Source organism: Pocillopora verrucosa, chromosome 9 (assembly GCF_036669915.1).
Source record: "Pocillopora verrucosa isolate sample1 chromosome 9, ASM3666991v2, whole genome shotgun sequence".
NCBI lineage: Eukaryota > Metazoa > Cnidaria > Anthozoa > Scleractinia > Pocilloporidae > Pocillopora > Pocillopora verrucosa.
In genome coordinates this window covers 7,090,734-7,108,115 of record NC_089320.1, presented here as the reverse complement: position 1 = coordinate 7,108,115, position 17,382 = coordinate 7,090,734, and the positions used below count along the sequence as shown (strand labels likewise).

General features: G+C 39.0%; 2 protein-coding genes across 2 annotated transcripts; both read right to left on the bottom strand.

The window, feature by feature from the left end:
• Window positions 1-1,133: 1,133 nt before the first annotated feature.
• Window positions 1,134-8,922, bottom strand: LOC131782315 (uncharacterized). Its single transcript, XM_059099039.2, has 2 exons — window positions 8,669-8,922; window positions 1,134-5,530 (listed from the first exon to the last, which is right to left on the bottom strand). The coding sequence occupies exon 2, from the start codon at window positions 5,496-5,498 to the stop codon at window positions 1,386-1,388; it is 4,113 nt and encodes a 1,370-aa protein (XP_058955022.2). The 5' UTR covers window positions 5,499-5,530; window positions 8,669-8,922; the 3' UTR covers window positions 1,134-1,385.
• A 990-nt stretch (window positions 8,923-9,912) lies between these two features.
• Window positions 9,913-17,320, bottom strand: LOC131782296 (26S proteasome regulatory subunit 7). Its single transcript, XM_059099019.2, has 14 exons — window positions 17,188-17,320; window positions 17,044-17,081; window positions 16,290-16,371; window positions 15,226-15,317; window positions 14,735-14,874; window positions 13,992-14,064; window positions 13,794-13,889; window positions 12,921-13,085; window positions 12,719-12,806; window positions 12,148-12,271; window positions 11,955-12,033; window positions 11,500-11,596; window positions 11,327-11,388; window positions 9,913-10,237 (listed from the first exon to the last, which is right to left on the bottom strand). The coding sequence occupies exons 1-14, from the start codon at window positions 17,258-17,260 to the stop codon at window positions 10,142-10,144; spliced, it is 1,305 nt and encodes a 434-aa protein (XP_058955002.1). The 5' UTR covers window positions 17,261-17,320; the 3' UTR covers window positions 9,913-10,141.
• Window positions 17,321-17,382: the final 62 nt, after the last annotated feature.

Here is a 17,382-nt window from a genome sequence, read left to right as displayed (position 1 = left end):
TAAGAAAAGATGTAAGCTCTTAATTGTTTGATAAATTTTCCTATAATTAATACCACAGGAAATTGTGCAGAGAAGTGTGGAGAATAGTTATACTAATGTAAGGATGTAAAAAGTTAAATCAATTTGAGGAAAAAATAAACTTGAGGCTATAAAAATCGTTCTCAGGGAGAGCGGGGACGGGGGAGGGAGAGGGAGATAAGGGAAGGAAAGAAGGAAAGTTATGTTAAATCTCAATGAGAAAAGGGAACAATAAAAACCAGTTGCCGGAGATGATGGCAAAAGTTTCAAGAGAGGGTCTGTCGAAAGTCCCCCCAGGGAAATAAAATGTTTCATTTTTTTTTAAGTTTGTTAGGGATAATGCATTGATGAAAACATGTTCCCTATTAATTGTGGAAATATAAATGGATGCCACGAGTCTTCTGTCACGTGGTTTATAAGAAGATACAGACACAAAAAAAATTTTAAAAAATTAAACAAGAACATATTTTTTTGGATGCAAATTCCTTCTAAAAATCCTATGTTATGCGGTGATAAACAGGATAACACCTATATGAAAATAAATTTAATTTTCCACAAAACTGTAACCTTTTTACAAAAATAGTGACTCTGGCATCTTGAGTCTGAAATTTTCGTGCGATTTTCAATGAATATTTTTTAAAACTACACTTACACCAGCTCTTCTATGCGAATTCATCGGCAACCATCACAAGACGCCAAATAATTGCGGTATAAAGGTTGGCATTCTTATAAATTTGACGACAGAAAGAGTTCGAAAACGGATCATTCTCACAAGTCTCCCTTTTGGAGCACGGTAAGGTAGCACACTGGTGTTGCTAAGCAACTTAAATTGTAAATGAGCGTTGTATGTCCCAAATCTTGGCGTTTTTAAATGGCAAAGTCTGAATAATTATTCTAATTTATGCATTTCAGGTACCACGCCGAGAGAGAGAAAAAGAGTGCGTGTAATATCCGATCGTTACGAAGTATCGAGTATCCCTTTCACTTTCTTCTCATAAATTTAAAATTTGAAACGCGAACAAAAAACAGAGGGATTGTTATTGATGAGTACGTGATCATTATCGCACTTCTTTTTCACTCTCCGCAGTGTGCGCCCCACCCACCCCCCCCCCCATTCAATTTTTATCTCACATATGTGCCACTATTAATTTTGTAAAGGTAAGAGAACTCTTCATCCAAAGGTTATCTAAGAGAATATCATGACTATACTCTGATTAAAACTAACCTAAACTAATTAAAACTTTTCTCGTCGATGTCAATCAGATCCAACTTTACCGGATCGATAATTTACCTTAAACAGGTCAGTCAAATTCCCCCCAAAAAAGAACAGTTTGAATGTTTCCTATGAAATCCTTTGGCTCACTTCTTTACACTGCATGCTTCTCACACAACCAGAGATGTTCATTGGTCCTGTTGTTGTATGTACAGACCAATGGTCCTAGTCTCCACCAATCAGGCGAGATCTCCAACAGTTTGCACATCTTTCTGCGGCTTAGCCCTTCATAACTCTGCACAAATTCTAAGTCTTCCTGCATGAAACCCATGTAGCTGTTCTTCAGTTCGGGAAATTCCACAAAGTAGTGCTCTAACAAGTCCTGGATGTCCGTGACGAGAACGTGACGTAGTTTTGCCTCGCCCAAGATAATCTTGACCGGAACATGTCCCTGGTCAGATCCGTCGGGGGCGTCGTCATCTCGTAGCATAAAAGCGAGTTTCAAAAGCTTGCACGCACGTGCTCCAAAAACGTCCAGGAACGCTCGGATGTCTGGGATTCGGAAGCCTGGCCCCTCCGTAAAATGCCAGTATCCGGGACATTCGCACAGGAAATGCACAGAATAGCCATCTTTTATGGGTGAGTTGACCCGAAGCCGCTTCTTGAAGGCCGGGCTTTGAAAGCCTATCGGGAACACCGCCGGGAGTCTTGGACAGTAGCAGTCGTCCAGAATCCTGCCTGCCTCGTCGAAAAATACCCCGAGCCTGACCTCGCCCTTCGCTGGTAGTTCAGAAGGAAGTGAGACTAGAGGAATGTCTCCACGAATTACAGCAGCCTCTGTACTGAGATCGTGCCCCCACGAACAATAGTTACAACCATCTTTGACAAGTTCGCTCAACAGCGCAGGATTCTTGAAACCAGCGAGTTCACACGCGGTGCAAACGATCTGCCTGACATAGCGTATCCCAGGATACCGCGTATCAACCACTGTTTTGATCGCAGCTCTCACATCTGGAAGCACACAGCAGGGAGATGGACCGCGTATAATCACTTTCAACTTGTGCTCGAATGGTACACCCTCCACACTAACCCGATGTACCTCCAGATTTTCTGCTAAAGGGTGTATCTCTTTACAGTGGAGGGAGCAACCCATGCTGGCCAACAATGTCGTTGCAAACACCATATGGAAGCGAAAGAACGTGGGTTCTACCTCAAAGTTGTTCGGCAGTTTCCTTCGGTTAATGGCAATCGTCAAATCGCTGAAAAAGGTCGGAGGAAGGAAGCTGAAATGGAACTCACAGCTGATCTGGCGTTGGCCATCCGAAGGCCTCATCGGCCACGTGTCCTCGTCTGCTTTCCCGATCGGTAACTGGAAGGGAACCAGTTCCTCAGTTTCCGACAATGGAAAGCACAATCCTAAATTTCTGAACAAAGTCAACATCGCAAAGCGTTGTCCTTCAGGGACATCAGGCCAGGTTTTCGCCAGGTTGTCGATTCGTAATATTCCGTCCAAACCCGAACTCGCGCCCGAAGGTGACCCGACGAGGAGACACATCTGTTTGGACAGCCAGAGAGGATCGATGAAGATCACATCGCCAATATCCGGCATATCTTCGTACCAGAGGATTTCTCCTTGAGAATGAAAGTACGTCATCAGTGCCTTGAGTTTGAAGTCTTGTTTTACTCCACAGCCATTCGCGATCTCTCGAAGTCTGTCGTAGGTTAGAAGCGGCCAGTTCTTCAATTCATCCTCTGCGTTGCACATTTCCTGTATTCTGTCCCGCACGTACAAGCACTTCTGCGGGATTCGGGAACTGACCTTTGTGTTGAGGAGTATAGACGCGCTAGAACCCACGCCTACTGTGAACTTCTGCATGCTCCGATTTTTAGAGCTGAGGAGCTTTTTGGGAAACTGGCCATGGCAGCTGACTTCATAATAACCCACAACATGTGGGATACACGGAGCTGGAACAGGTCCAGGAACACGAGGGACGGTTTGTTCCTGGACATAGAATAAGGAGCCAGTAGAAGAGCCCTCACAGACAAGGGTCGCCTCGCAAAGACCGCAATGAGGCACAGCTTCTCCCTCAAATTGGCGTCTGTGCTCGCGACGATACTTGCTCAACAGATTCTCGATGTCTTGACGAATGCGTACTCGGATATCTTCGGTGAGTTTCGGGTCATCGGCGTGGGTACCAACAATCATCACGTGAGAGTTTGGAGCTCTCGAGAAGATGATTTGAAGCCAAAGTTCCACTCTTCCGAGCTGGTAAACTGAACACGAGGTCTTGGTGACCGTGTAAGCACTCATGTCAAAAACGACCTGATAAAGAGTGTTCTCTGACAAGAAAAAGTGATGCGAGCTGAGCATGGCTTCGTCTCCTCCCAAATCAAACACTTTTAATCTGCAATCCATAAGATTCATGGAAGATATTTCGATTCCGTCAGTCGTAGTGGTCGGACCGACCCCGCTTATTCGCCAATCTTTGGTATGACTCAGACCCTTCACAAGTGAAGTCTTACCAACGCCATTTCCTCCGACAACAATCATCTTAATTTGGTTGTTAGACACAGGATCGTCCAAGAATCCACTCAGGAACTCCAAAATGCTTTCAGTTCCTTTGTTTAGAATGTGAACCGGTGGGAATTTTAGACGATTTCTTGTAATTCCGAGATTTCGCAGCCTGGTCAGTAGGCCAATCGACGCAGACAATTTCTCCAGTTTGTTACTGGTCAAGTCCAGACTTTCCAGCGAGCCTAAGCATCCAAGTGTGTCTGGCAAGTTGTCGAGTGCATTCCGATCACAATGTACAAACTTTAACTTCTGCAGCCTGGAAATCGTGTCAGGGAGTTTCCTAATCTTGTTGCCACTTAACCGCAAACGTTGCAGACTTTTGAGCTCTCCTAGTTGTTCAGACAGACGCGATACGCCACATTTGACAACACACAAGCTTTTCACACTCACTACTGAGTATAGGGTCCCTGGTAGCTCCGCAGAGCCGAAATCGCAATTTGTTATCGTTAGAGACTCGAAGCAAGACTGGATCTGCGAGAAGTCGAACAGACATGGACCTTCTGAATTTAAAATAGTCAGTGACCTCACCGGAAGCATGGGTACGGTCTCGTTCACAAAGTTTGCCACTTCCGTTCCATTCTGACCAATGAAAAGGATCTTTGCGAGTGGGCGGTGCGATGCGGTGGTGTAAAAAAACGTCACTTGTCGGGTGAACTCGGTGATATTGCTGTTCACGACATGTTCCGAATCTTCATCCTCGTCACTAAGCCAGAACTCGCAACGCTTTCTCCAAGGGTCTGGTGGGTTAGGAAACTCACAGCCGCTCTCGAGAAGAAAGCGCACTGCATCTAAGCTGTTTTCTTTTATCGCCACGTCTATCGGAGTGTGAAACGCTTTGTCTTTGGTGTTCACATCGATAAAATCGACAACGGTTTCCAGGGAAGGAACATGATTGCGTTTTGCAGCGCGATGAATCAAGTTCGATCCCTCTTTGTCAAAATCTGGGTGAAATGTAGACAACGTCACTTTATCCATAACACTGATCAGCACAGCTGCGTTGAAAACCTCTCTGACTTCATAATCTCCTGCTGAAAACTCTAAATACTTCACTGCTCCTACCTGCTGCGCATAACCGGCTCCTGTGACAGGAGAAACCGGTTTCTTTGACGCGTCTCTCTCGTCCCAGAGTTCTCTCCATTCCGTCTGAGTGCCGACTAATATGAAAGGAATCACAGGGCAGTGCTTTTGAATTTCAGGAATCCATTTGTTCAGAGCGTTCTCCCACGAGATGGAGCGAACGACTGAGAAACAAACCAGAAAAACGTCCGTGTCAGAGTACATATCTGGTCTAATATTATCATAGGCGTTTTCGCAATGAGCATCGCGAAGATCTAATAGGTAATGCTTGCCAAGCACGGTAACCACGCCTGACCAATGGTCGATGGAAACCTGGAGAGATTCCACGCTTGATATACTCTCTTTCTCGGAGCTGAGGTGAATCACTTGAAAATGCGGATGACTTTTGTTAGAACCGTCCTCGCCCTCTACATCTTTATCTCCGTCTACTAAGACTTCTTGCTGCTCTTTGCCCTCCGAGGAGATACCCATCCTGCTAACGTCATTGTTAGATCCATCTTCTTCAATCGCGCTGGCTGTTTCCGCCTCGGCATTTAACAAGGCAGTGTACTGTAAGAACAACTCTCTCTTGTCCACATCTTCGTCTCCGACTATCACACATTTGACTGTTCTCATTGTCAAGTTCTACTTCCTTCCACAAGTTCCACCTTCAAAACAAGAAAAAAATCATTAGAAAAATGATTATTTTTTTTAAAACCCATACCTTAACCCCATTTACTCTTGAATGTCTGTGATGAAGTATTTTGATGTTGAAAGGAGGGGGGGGGGGGGGTGGGTGGGATGGGGATATGGAATGATGAAGTGGCAGACTGCAAGGGGCAAGATAACAGTAATAAGTGTATATTACATCAGTAGGTACCGTTGAAGATGCGCTCTGATTGGGAACTCAAACTCCAAATATCCTTCACAACTTGCCTTCAAGCAACTTGCGCAGGATTTGTTCCCTTCCCCCCCCCCCAACAATACATTGTAATAACTGCAGGAATGAATGAGTTCAAATCATCTTTATGTACTACATTATCTCTGTGTTTTAACTCAAACAAATAGTCACCTTCATTTTGGTGAACAGGTGATCATTATCTTATTTATGTTATGACTGGGATTTTCCATATGAAGAGTTTGTTGAAAAACAGTAAAATACTGTTGTAAGAGAAAGTTGAAATTTAAAAAAAATTAAATAGTCTCCTACACTGCATAATGTTAAAACTCACTGCACAAAGAGCTACCCTCAGGTTATGTTATGTGTTATGGACGAAAAATTAAACAGCACTGCTCTATCAACAGAAAAGTGCCACCCCATGCAGACAGAGGTAACTGAGTGGAAACCAATGACTGATCTTTGCTGCATGTTGCTTTTTTTCTCTTTTGTCACAGTTTGCTTTCAATAAAAAAAGGGACAATATTAACCACCTTTTTGACCACACCCCTTACAACCAATCCCCCCCCATTACCCCTTGTCAATATTTGACAAATGATAGTTTGAATTTGTGGGACATGTAGTGAATCAATCTATGCCAGGTTCACTGAGTAAAGAATTAGCAATACACTCTCCTCTTCTTGTGAGCCAACAGAAAAACATGTTCAACCAAGTAGAAATCGTTAAAGGAATGGAAGGGCCCAGCCAGTCTTTCCCTCTAGCTTAGCATAAAGTTTTGACTTTGGAACAGTTCTGATTCAAACACCAAACTATTTACTTGCTGAGAAATTTAACATTAAACTATCCATTATGTACAATTTTCTTAAGAGGATTACATGTGTCTCAATATGGGACGGTTTTTTTCTTTCTTGGCTACTAGCTCAGGTCTACTAAATCAAATAAAATACATTAGGTTTGAAACATTACTGAGCTATTATTATTATTATTATTATTATTATTATTATTATGATGATGATGGAGGCCACATAAAACTCTAAAAGCCAGGCCAAGGAGTGCAAATTCTACCCCTGGCTATCCTGTTCTTCAAATTCCAAGATGTGATTGTTAATTCTCCCCTCTAGCTGCTACAAAAATTTCTTTGTGAATTAGTTACAAGAAGTTGGTGTTGGATCAAGCTATCAACTTCCACCTGATAGGTTTGATTATTCTCATTACTAGTTGGCTGGATAACGTATCAATTTTGTAAGGGGAATTTACATGATAATCACATCTGGGAGTTAAAGGGTAAAGGAAGACACTAATCCTTAACAAATTTTCCCATGACATTAAAAAAAAGCTGTAAAATTATTATCAAAGGCTTGTATTATAGTCACCTCTGAGTCATATGCTTCTGTTACTATAAGCTAAATGACTTAGGATGGTACCAGAGTTATGCTCACTGCCTTTTCAAATATTCGTAAAGTTGACGAGCCTAGAAATTTGGGATTGATACCATTATTTCAGCAATTGTGCACCAACCCCTCTCCTAAACCAACAACAGCCGATTGATAACAAGTAAGGGCCAACTTTGGATTAGGGAGGGAGGTTGGTGCACAGTTGCTAAGAAACTGACACTGAACTGAAGATTTTTATCATTGGTGCAAATTTATGCAATGACATTGCAAGTTATGTTTCTATAATGTTAAACAATTATTTGCCAGAGGTGGAGTGAATATTGTTGATTGATCCCAAAGACAAAGTTTTCTGCAAATCTTCTAGCATCTTCTTTTCTTCTATTATGTTTATCACTTCCTCAGAAACAGTGACAAAATGTAAGTCAGTCATTTTGAAATTTAGTGCTCCTGCTATAATCACTTTTTGCCAAGTGACTACAGCAAGATATGATGTAATCCTTGACCAATCAGAGTGTGTGCATCTCTATAATTAACTGAGCAATTATACTTAACTACTAAATTCCAGGTTGTAACTCAGCGAAAGGGTCCTGTTATATCAGCTTGCTAAAACTGGTTGGTTTGGTTTCCGGAATCTCAGCTCAAATTTTAATGTTTCCCAATTAGATGGTGCACTACAAAGCTAACAGGATCTAATATTCTATAACCAAGATCTCAGCAAAATTTAGAGAAGATTTCACATAAAACAATCAAGTGTAAGCTTGATTTCTGTCTCTCAAGGCTAAGAGCACAGGCTTATTTTCCCAGACTGCAGCTGGTGATTAAGTCTACCCCTAACCCTGTTTGCAGAGTAAGGCAGATACACACCCCACGTTTTCCTTCCTTAACATACATTTCACCCTGCAGAGTCATCTTTGCATGCATGAAATCTTGTTTAGTATTGCCATACTCTGCAAACTGGACTTTAGCTAAAAAGAGAAAGCTTGTGCCTCATCTATCTCAGTAATGCAGCATAAATTTTCCATAGGAACAATAATAAGGGTGAAATTTCAGCACTGTATGATCAGGAAATAAAATTAGCTAAGATTTCCAAATAAACACATACTTTGTTTTGTTCCACCCAAGAACTGCATGCATAATATATATAACAAGACAACAGATGGCCTTTAGGACCGAGATTTTATTTTGGAATAGTGTGTGTGGGGTATAAAAATATCTTTCCCAAAATTCAGCTGTTCGTCTCTGATTGACCCGATTACTCCTCCAGTCTGAGTTAAAAGGTCGTTAAGTGCCCTCTCCATTACATCTATAATAGCAATAATCATAATTGACAATTTATCATTAAGTAAGTTTTGACTTCTACATTTATATCATTTGAACATGACCGAGCAAATCAAACTCATTAGATGATGCGTGCTTTTAAAACCAAACGCCCGCAAGCCGTAGACATAACTTGACGGAAACAAAATCATCAGTGAAATTTAAATGATCAACAGAAAAAATTAAGTTCGCCTTACCATCACACATGCATCCACGACGGAATATCACGGGGAAGAAAGAATTAGAAGGGAAGCCATGATGCTTTCTTACTTCGAACCGCCTGCCACGATAAATTATGGTGTAAGACGAGATTTCAAAGTATTTTGAAAGATCTCTCACAGCATAGAAACCATAGAGGAGCTATTCTGTTAGGATATGCGTACGGCTAATAAAAGAATCCATTAACCAAATTAGAGCTTACTAAAATTTCGACAAATAAGGGCAATTTTGCTTCCTGTGACAATGCTCGGACCCAGTAATCTGACACTAGAACTGCCCGCGGCCACACCTGATTTTACTGCAAGGGTAGACTCTGGACTTGGACTTCTTGTGGAATGCCGGATAACCGGATCGCGAGACTTTCACGAAAACACCCTTCTCAAGACATTGTCGTCTATTATTAAAATTAATCAGAATCTCTGCTCGTGTGAGATGCAGGCGATCGTGAATGCCGTGAATGCCAGTTCCATATTTCATGAACAATCGCGTTCCGGGCTCAAGACAGTCTCTGCTTGAATCGAAATTTCCGCTTTCGTTTTATATCCCTTATTGACAAATGCTGCTGATCGCTGAAGAATCGATCCCTTTAAAAGGGTTCGCTTCTTCCTTTGTTTTGTTACGGAACTATTTAATCTTTTTTCACTCCAAGAGCTTGCAGTCTTATCAAGGGGGCAACTGCTGGTCTCTTTAGAAAGAATCTTCTTAAAATATTATTAATATTATAATATTAACGTCAACGTAATACTGTTACATTTAAAGCCCCTATCAACTGAGCAATAGACAGCACTTTCTATCGGTTTACTGGTGTAATAACACCTCGAGTGGGTATTACGCAAGTAAACCGATAGAAAAGCCAAACGATTTCTTTTAAAAGATTTCTCAGTTATTTCATAATTCAAGATGGCGCACATGTGCGCATCGCGCTAGTACCGATTGCACTTACATTGTAATCAAGAAAAAGAGCAGTTTATGGTCCTATTTGGTATCACTCATAAAAGATTAAATTGTGGGAGTGACAATACAAGTTCCCTATTGAAATTTCAAAGCTGGGTTGGTTTACACTGATACTTAATCCCTCCTTGAATTTGTTTCCATTGCTGAACTTTTCTTTTCTTGAATTAGATACAACTATCAGAGCCACTCAACTTGTTATAGAAATCAAGCAACCAATAGAATCTCTATCAAAACGCATTGCCACTAAAAGATTCCAAATAAGCCGTCATTTTATATGGTTCATTTGCACTTTATTTACCAAACGCATACAGTGAGCGTGACATATACAATTCTCCTAGCTCCTTACAACAAAACATAAACTTTACAAAGCTCTACATGACATTCAGTTTGCAAAAATGCTCCACTGAGTGGAGAGAGAGAAATCGGCTAATATCTTCACTAGAGACTAACATTGATGTAAATTTTTTTAGCTGGTTTCTTCTCAGTTTTCTTCTTTTCTAATTGTAAGTCATATAGCGTGGTGTAGCACTGAACTTGGCGTAAGCCTTGATGACTTTATTCACAGCCTCGAGGAAATCCTTTTCTGTAGCAACCTGTCAACAACAAATCGTTAATAAAAAGTTGAGAATGGTATCAGAATCACCTATAGTTTCCCTATCTCCATTCATTTTATCTCATTGGCCGAGTTGTTAGAGGTATGATATGCTCCAGTGAACCCTTTAAACCCTAAAAGTGACTAAAATCTAATTTCTCCCTACAATGACACTCGTGCATCAAACATTAAGGTCACGATAATAAAGGAAATGATCACCAACTAAAGAAACTAATGATTGTAAAATTAATTCTCTTTGTCAGCACCTAGGATTGGAACGCGACAACAACTTCAGAAAGTCAGTAACATCAGTATCTTGTCGGTTAGCGGCTTCCAAATTGTTCCAACATGTGAAGTTCGAAACCTAGGAACCTGGTTTGACTCGGAAATGAGTATGCTAAGTCATATTTACAAAACTTGCTCATCTGCTTTCTATACATAGAATTAGGAAATATGTAAGTCGTCTAGTCACCGAATCATTAGTTCATGCTTTTTAACCAGTAGAGTAGATCATTATAACAGTCTACTATATAGCCTCCCGAATTCACATATCATGAAACTCCAACGAATACAGATTGCCGCAGCTCGGTTGGTCACGGGAACACCAAGATTCTGTCACGCTACACCAATGCTTCTTCACTTTCATTGACTCTCGATTAGTTATCGTATAAAGTTTAAGATTCTACTTTTGACATTAAAGTGTTTACATGGTTCAGCTCCTAATTATAGGAACTCTAGTAGGTCAAACAAATCTTTGTTACCCGATTCACCTAGTACTAAACCCCCTTTTTTTAATTTAGCCTTCAAACAGTTTCTTATGTTTTTAGTTACTTTTCACATAATTTTACTTTGACAATATTGTGAAGCGCAACTGAATATATCCATATAGAGGTCTGCGCTATACAAACGTAATTATTATCATTATTATTGGGAAATGTAAGGAGAACAGTATGGAGATTAAGCATACTGATGTTAAGGTGCACTAACCCGTATTTACACGAGCTGTGTATCGGTTGAATAAAGTCAGAAAGAAGAAGAAGCAAGCCCATAGAGACGGGGACTAAAACAAAAGTTTAACATTCTTACGTACTTTTCTCCTTGAACGAATTGCGAACATGCCTGCTTCTGTACAAACACTGCGAATTTCAGCACCTGGAAATCAGACAACAACGTTAACAAACGCTAAATATATGACACTAGTGTAGCTTGGAATCTACCCACAACTCGTCTTGCAATAGACCATAACATTAAAATGTGACTGACCTGTGGTATTTGGGCACAATCTTGCCAGTAATTCATAGCGAATGTCACGCTCTACACTCATGGATCGGGCGTGGATTTTAAATATATGAGCTCGTCCCTGGAAAAAAATTCAGAAACTTCACGAAAATGCTCCATTTCTCTTACAGGCATACTTGTCCTAGTTTCATGGGTGTCTGAAAAACGAGCACGACATGAAGAGAGCACAGGGAACTTGTATCCAGGCTCCTATATCATCGACACACCTCATTTTGGCAAAGTAAACATGCAGTGTCCTCCTTTTCAGGAGATAATCAGTTCAATTTACAGCCTACAGTTCCTCTTCTTACTGACCAAAATCCTTTGGAATTCTTGAAAAAATCAACAGGTAAAAGGATTTATCTATGGGTTTGAAAATCTCTTACCCTGCCATGCTTAGAATAAGGAAGAACATATAAAATTAATTTAAGTGAATGTACCTCTAAATCTGGAAGACTAAACTCTATTTTTCTGTCCAGTCTTCCTGGTCTGGTTAAAGCAGGATCAAGTGTGTCAGGTCTGGAAGGGAATAAAATAACTGCATTTAACACAAATGGAAAGCTGTAAACAACTAACTCTATGAGCCAAACTTAGAATGCATTTCAAAATTATGTGATTTCCCATTGTTATTACCGATTTGTTGCCATGAGAACTTTGATGTTTCCTCTGGGATCAAATCCATCCAGCTGGTTTATAAGCTCCAACATTGTTCGTTGAACCTCATTATCACCACCAGCACCATCATCAAAACGAGTTCCTAGCAGAGAGGAATGAAAAATAACACAAATTATCAAAGGGGAATGAGTAAAGGGAAATCCCCAAAATTAAAAAATTGTTCATGAACTAGTAATACATAATTTACACAAAAAAATGCTATCCTTGGAACATATTCCCCAACCCTTAAACCCTCAAAATCAGAAAGCCAAGTCTCCTAATTCATTTCTCTTGGGAAGGTCTCAAAATTTATTTGGTTCAATTCAAATATTGATAATATTGTTCCAAAAATAATTTTAAAGATATTTTATGAAGTATTTGTCTACATCCCCTCCTACAAGTGAAATCAGTTATAATCTTGTAAGTAAGAATTTACTAATCATGTCTTCACTTTAAAAAAGTTGTGGACTCTCCAACATTTTGCTTGAAAAAACTGCTTTATCCTCACACTGAATTGCAAGTTCTTCAGAAAAGATGACAAAGAAATTACCTCCAATAGCATCAATTTCATCAAAGAAAATAATGCATGCTTTCTTAGTTCTTGCCATTTCAAACAGCTCACGCACCATTCTTGCTCCCTACAAAACACAAAGCCTTACTTTGAGTGAAGATAACAAAAGCACAGAAAAGAAACAAGAAAAAATTTCTAAAAAGTAAAAAACCTAAAAAAATTCACAGAGATTATCACAAACCTCTCCCACATATTTCTGTACCAGTTCTGATCCAATCACTCTGATAAAACAAGCGTCAGTCCTGTTGGCCACAGCCCTGGCACACAGTGTTTTCCCTGTTCCAGGAGGACCAAACAAGAGAACCCCTTTGGGAGGTTCAATACCTAGATTAACAAATCGTTCAGGCTGAAGAAAGATACAAAATCCATCAGTAGCTATAAAAAACATAAATGGTAAATGAAGAGTTAACTGCTTTACTTGGGTACAGCAACCCGTCCAGTTCTTAGTACCACTGAACAGCTCAGAAAGGAGCCAGCCATGTTGTTTTGTTTATACAAACATTCTCTTGATGTCATGGAACATTATTTACTTATATTTCCATGTAATTATGCTTTTTACAGTTGTAACCAGCTATCAGGACTTTGCTCAGGCTTTGCCTGCTAATTTAGTCTGTTAGAGTTGGTGTAAAGATGTCTGTGTACATATTGTTTGTGGGACTCATTCATCACTTAAGATAATTAAACAAATCAGAACAAGGAGGTTGTTTCTTCAGTAACAGAAACCTGCCCAAGGGCATTTAACTCAAATTGATTCATGGACACCATTTGGCAACCTAAGATCATAAAGTGGTTGCATGAAATAATATTTTAGTTTATGGGAAAGGCTGCAGAACACAAACTGTGAAATACTGCATCATGACACAACCTACAGCTCAATACCAACCACATTATATGAATTTTTCCTGAGATTTTGTTGAAAAAACATTTTTCTACATGCAATGGTAGACAAAAAGGTTATATTTTTAGAGTGCTACCTGTATTGAGCCAGCTACAATTAGTAAAACCAAGTGTAATGAATACTAGTACATGTGGAGAAACAAATAAAATCCCTTACATGCAGAAGTGGAGTTTCTACAACTTCTCTAAGCTTTTCAATCTGTTCTTTGCACCCTCCCACATCTGAGTAAGTCACATCTGGCTTCTCTTCAACCTATAAAGAAGAACAAATAGTGAAGTCTTGGAGTTTAGAGTCTTTTCTGGAGTTAATCAGCCAAGTAAATCTTTCTGACTGATAACAGCATGACATTATTACCTGCATCATAGTCACTGTTGGGTCAATCTTTGGTGGCAGAGGTATGTGAATTTGGTACTTGTTTCTGTCAACCCTGAAATGAGAGTAAAAGTGACAATTCAGAAAAAGCTACATGGAGCACAACTTTATTAAAAGAAGAAACACTTCCTTGTAGAGAAAATTTGGAATATTTAATCACAAGAGAACATTTGCAAAATATAGTCATAAATGACAATAATTGTCTGATTTCAAAATCTCAAAATATACTGGAAAACAAGAACAGTGTTCTCCCTTATTTTGATCACCACAGGTAAAAGAATTTTCAAGAATTTAGAGTCATTTTAGGCCATAATAAGAGGTACTATGGAAGTGAATTTTATCACCAGGAAAGGAATACATTGTATAGAAGGTATTTCAAATGGGAGCAATTTGTGTTGCCATATTGAGCAATGCTTTACTTTAAGCAGGATGTATGTCTGTCTGGAGCTTAACCCTTTAACTCCCAAGATTTCATTAGTAATTCTCCTTACCCTCTGCCATACAGTTCTCTTGATGTTAGTTTGGAGAATGTGGTATTGGATCAACTTTTAATCCCCTAATTGATATTTTTCTTTATTCTCATCACTTGTCTGCTTGATATTGTATTGATGTTTGAGGAGAAATTCAGTTCTGGTCACTTATGAGAGTTAAAAGGTTAAAGTGAATTAATCTACTTACAATATTGACAACTATACACATCAATCAATTCTTTTTAATATTCATACCCAACTCTCATTCCTTCTTCAATATCTGTGGGAGCAACTTGATCACCTAGATCAACAACAAACTTGGCAAACTGTTTGACGTTAATCACATATTTGGCATCATCTGTATCTGCATTGATTATCTTTGTACATCTTGCAACCTGATCAGACAAAACAGTAATAATAAGTCAAGATATCAGTGCATAAGGAACAAAAATATTTAATGAATATCTAATCATAAGAGCTCTTAAGCATAAAAAATAAAAAGCTCAAAAACATGTTATCATGTTACAAAGTATCTAACTTAAAAAGCATTTACTTTTAACATAATCAGGTAGGATACATGGTACAGAGAAGCAGACCTTAACACAGGAAAAACTGAACATCTGATCAAGACACCCAGAATCTTCTGGTATTTAATTGCTCAGTTCTTAATCATTGCACACATGAGAAGAACTGAAACTGTGATTCCTTTGAAATTTGGATTACAGTTTTCAGATGATATAATGTACCTGCAAGGGTTGTTCTCCTTGGAGAGTTTGTTTATCTGCTGCCAAATCCCACAAAGCAGGAGGAGCAAGGCCAGTATCAGATTCTTTAATACCTGTGCAACATAAGTAACTACATGTAAGGCTAGTATTCCATCAACACACCACACCATTAATGAAAAAAAAAAAAACTGACTAAAACTACATGGTCCACAAACACTTTGTCTCACCTAAACATGAATCAAAACCATAGAGCAAACAACCATGATAATATTACTAACACAGCAACTTTCTTGTGAACCTAGTGTCCACCATAAAGAGTTTAAAAGCTGACATCTAAAGCATTGGCCTTTTGTCAGAGCTTCAACATAACTCTGACAAAGGGCTAACCCTCAAAACGTCAGCTTTTTAACTCTTCAAGGTGACCAATTCACGTTAGTAACTCAGTTGATAATACTAGATTACCCTGTCATACTCTCCCACTGACACAGCACCACAGTTTCTTTAAAAATTTACCCCATTTTTTTTCTTGAACCTATCTTGTTCACAGTCAATTTGGTTTTTTTAGCTGTGTAGATAATGTGAATTGGCCTTTGTAAAGAATTTCTGAAGCTGATATTTAGAGCATGAGCCCTTTGTTAGAGTGCACAGAGGAATTGCAGGGTTGTGTGGTTTACATATGGAAAAACGGAGGTATGCGATTGGTAGGAACATTACACCATGGAAAACATAAGAATAAGTTAGTGGAATTAAAACCATCTATTGATGCCATGTGGATTTTGAGTGCTGATGCGAAAAGATACTTTTTTTGTAGAAGAGTTTGGTAGCTTTCTGAATTTGCTAAATTTATGGAAAGGCAGCAGACTACCATATGTTGCTCTGATTTATTTGAGAGATTTAAATGTTTTACAACTGGTTTGGATTGGTCTTTGTCATTCCTTTCTATATCACAAAGGTGACATGACATAGAAAACAAGACAAAGTTTTCATAGCACAAGAGTGGTTGTGATACCAAAATGACACAGTATCAAATACACGTATTGTCATTACTGCTTAAATTTTGGATATTATACTTGCAATTATATTACCTGTCAATTCATTGACTTTCTTTAATGTTCCTTGTATACCCTCTTCAACCTTTTTTATTGACCTGCTGTACAATCCAGCACCCTGTAAAATAAAGTAAGTTGATGATAATTTGTTTAACATTCTATAATTTATTAAATCTCATATTTTTTTCCTTTCCTTTCTCATCCTTTGTGGGTCTTTAATGGAACATCAAACTGGTTAACAGAGGGTTTGAGGTGGAAATCACCTTAAATGGTGTCTCAATTTGTCAGCGTTTATCCCTCTCATACATGGTAAATGAATTTTAATTGTTGAGATCTAACCAGTTACTAAACTATAGATAAAACATCACCATGTTTCTTTCCTCTTTCCCCCTAAATATCCTCAATACGGCTGTTATTTGAGACATATTTCCCCTTCATAGCCTACCTAGCATAAAATTCCTGGTAGTTTAAGAGTTGGTACTTGTCAAATCTTCATCACAGACTCAAAAATTTTTTAGCGGAGCTGGGGCTTCGAATTTAACAAGCCTCTTGAAACTTCAGTGGTTCTGATGATTCATTTTATTCCTGCCCCGATCTCTTTTCTCCCCAAGACCAAGGTAATTTTCACTCTAATTATACATCGGACCCACTTTACATTCGTAAGGTCACATGCAAACATCGATCTTAACTCAAACTTCGCCTTGTGGAATTCATCTCATTTTCCTGTATTTGCTTTAATAAAGTTTTAACAGGATAAATTCCTATAATAGTAATAAGTTGTAAAACTTACATAAGTCTTTAGAATTTCGATATCTCCTTCATCGAGTGCTGAAGAAAAGAATGACAAAAAAAGTTCACGAATATACTTCGTCTGAAACACACTTTTTACTTGATTTCTTTCATTTAATGTTTCCTTGTACTACGAAATACGTACCTTGAATTGGTTTCTCCTCTTTGTCATCGTCATTCTTGGTTTTTCTTTGATCTTTTCCTAAATAATCCGGCATTTTCGACCAAAAGCTACCTTCTCGTTCTAAAATATGGCGGACAAAATGTCAATGCGCATGACTAAAATTGCTTTGTCATTGCTCCCATGAGTCTTTTCAGCCCCTGTAAGTGCCACTGCACC

Bases quoted from the DNA above. Each gene is read 5' to 3' on its own strand.
- LOC131782296 (XM_059099019.2), bottom strand. From the start codon at position 17,260: ATGCCGGATTATTTAGGAAAAGATCAAAGAAAAACCAAGAATGACGAT. The intron at 17,082-17,187 runs GTACGTATTTCG...TCTTTTCTTCAG, and splicing joins AGAGGAGAAACCAATTCAAG to CACTCGATGAAGGAGATATC. The intron at 16,372-17,043 runs GTAAGTTTTACA...TTTATTTTACAG, and splicing joins TCGAAATTCTAAAGACTTAT to GGTGCTGGATTGTACAGCAG.
- LOC131782315 (XM_059099039.2), bottom strand. From the start codon at position 5,498: ATGAGAACAGTCAAATGTGTGATAGTCGGAGACGAAGATGTGGACAAG.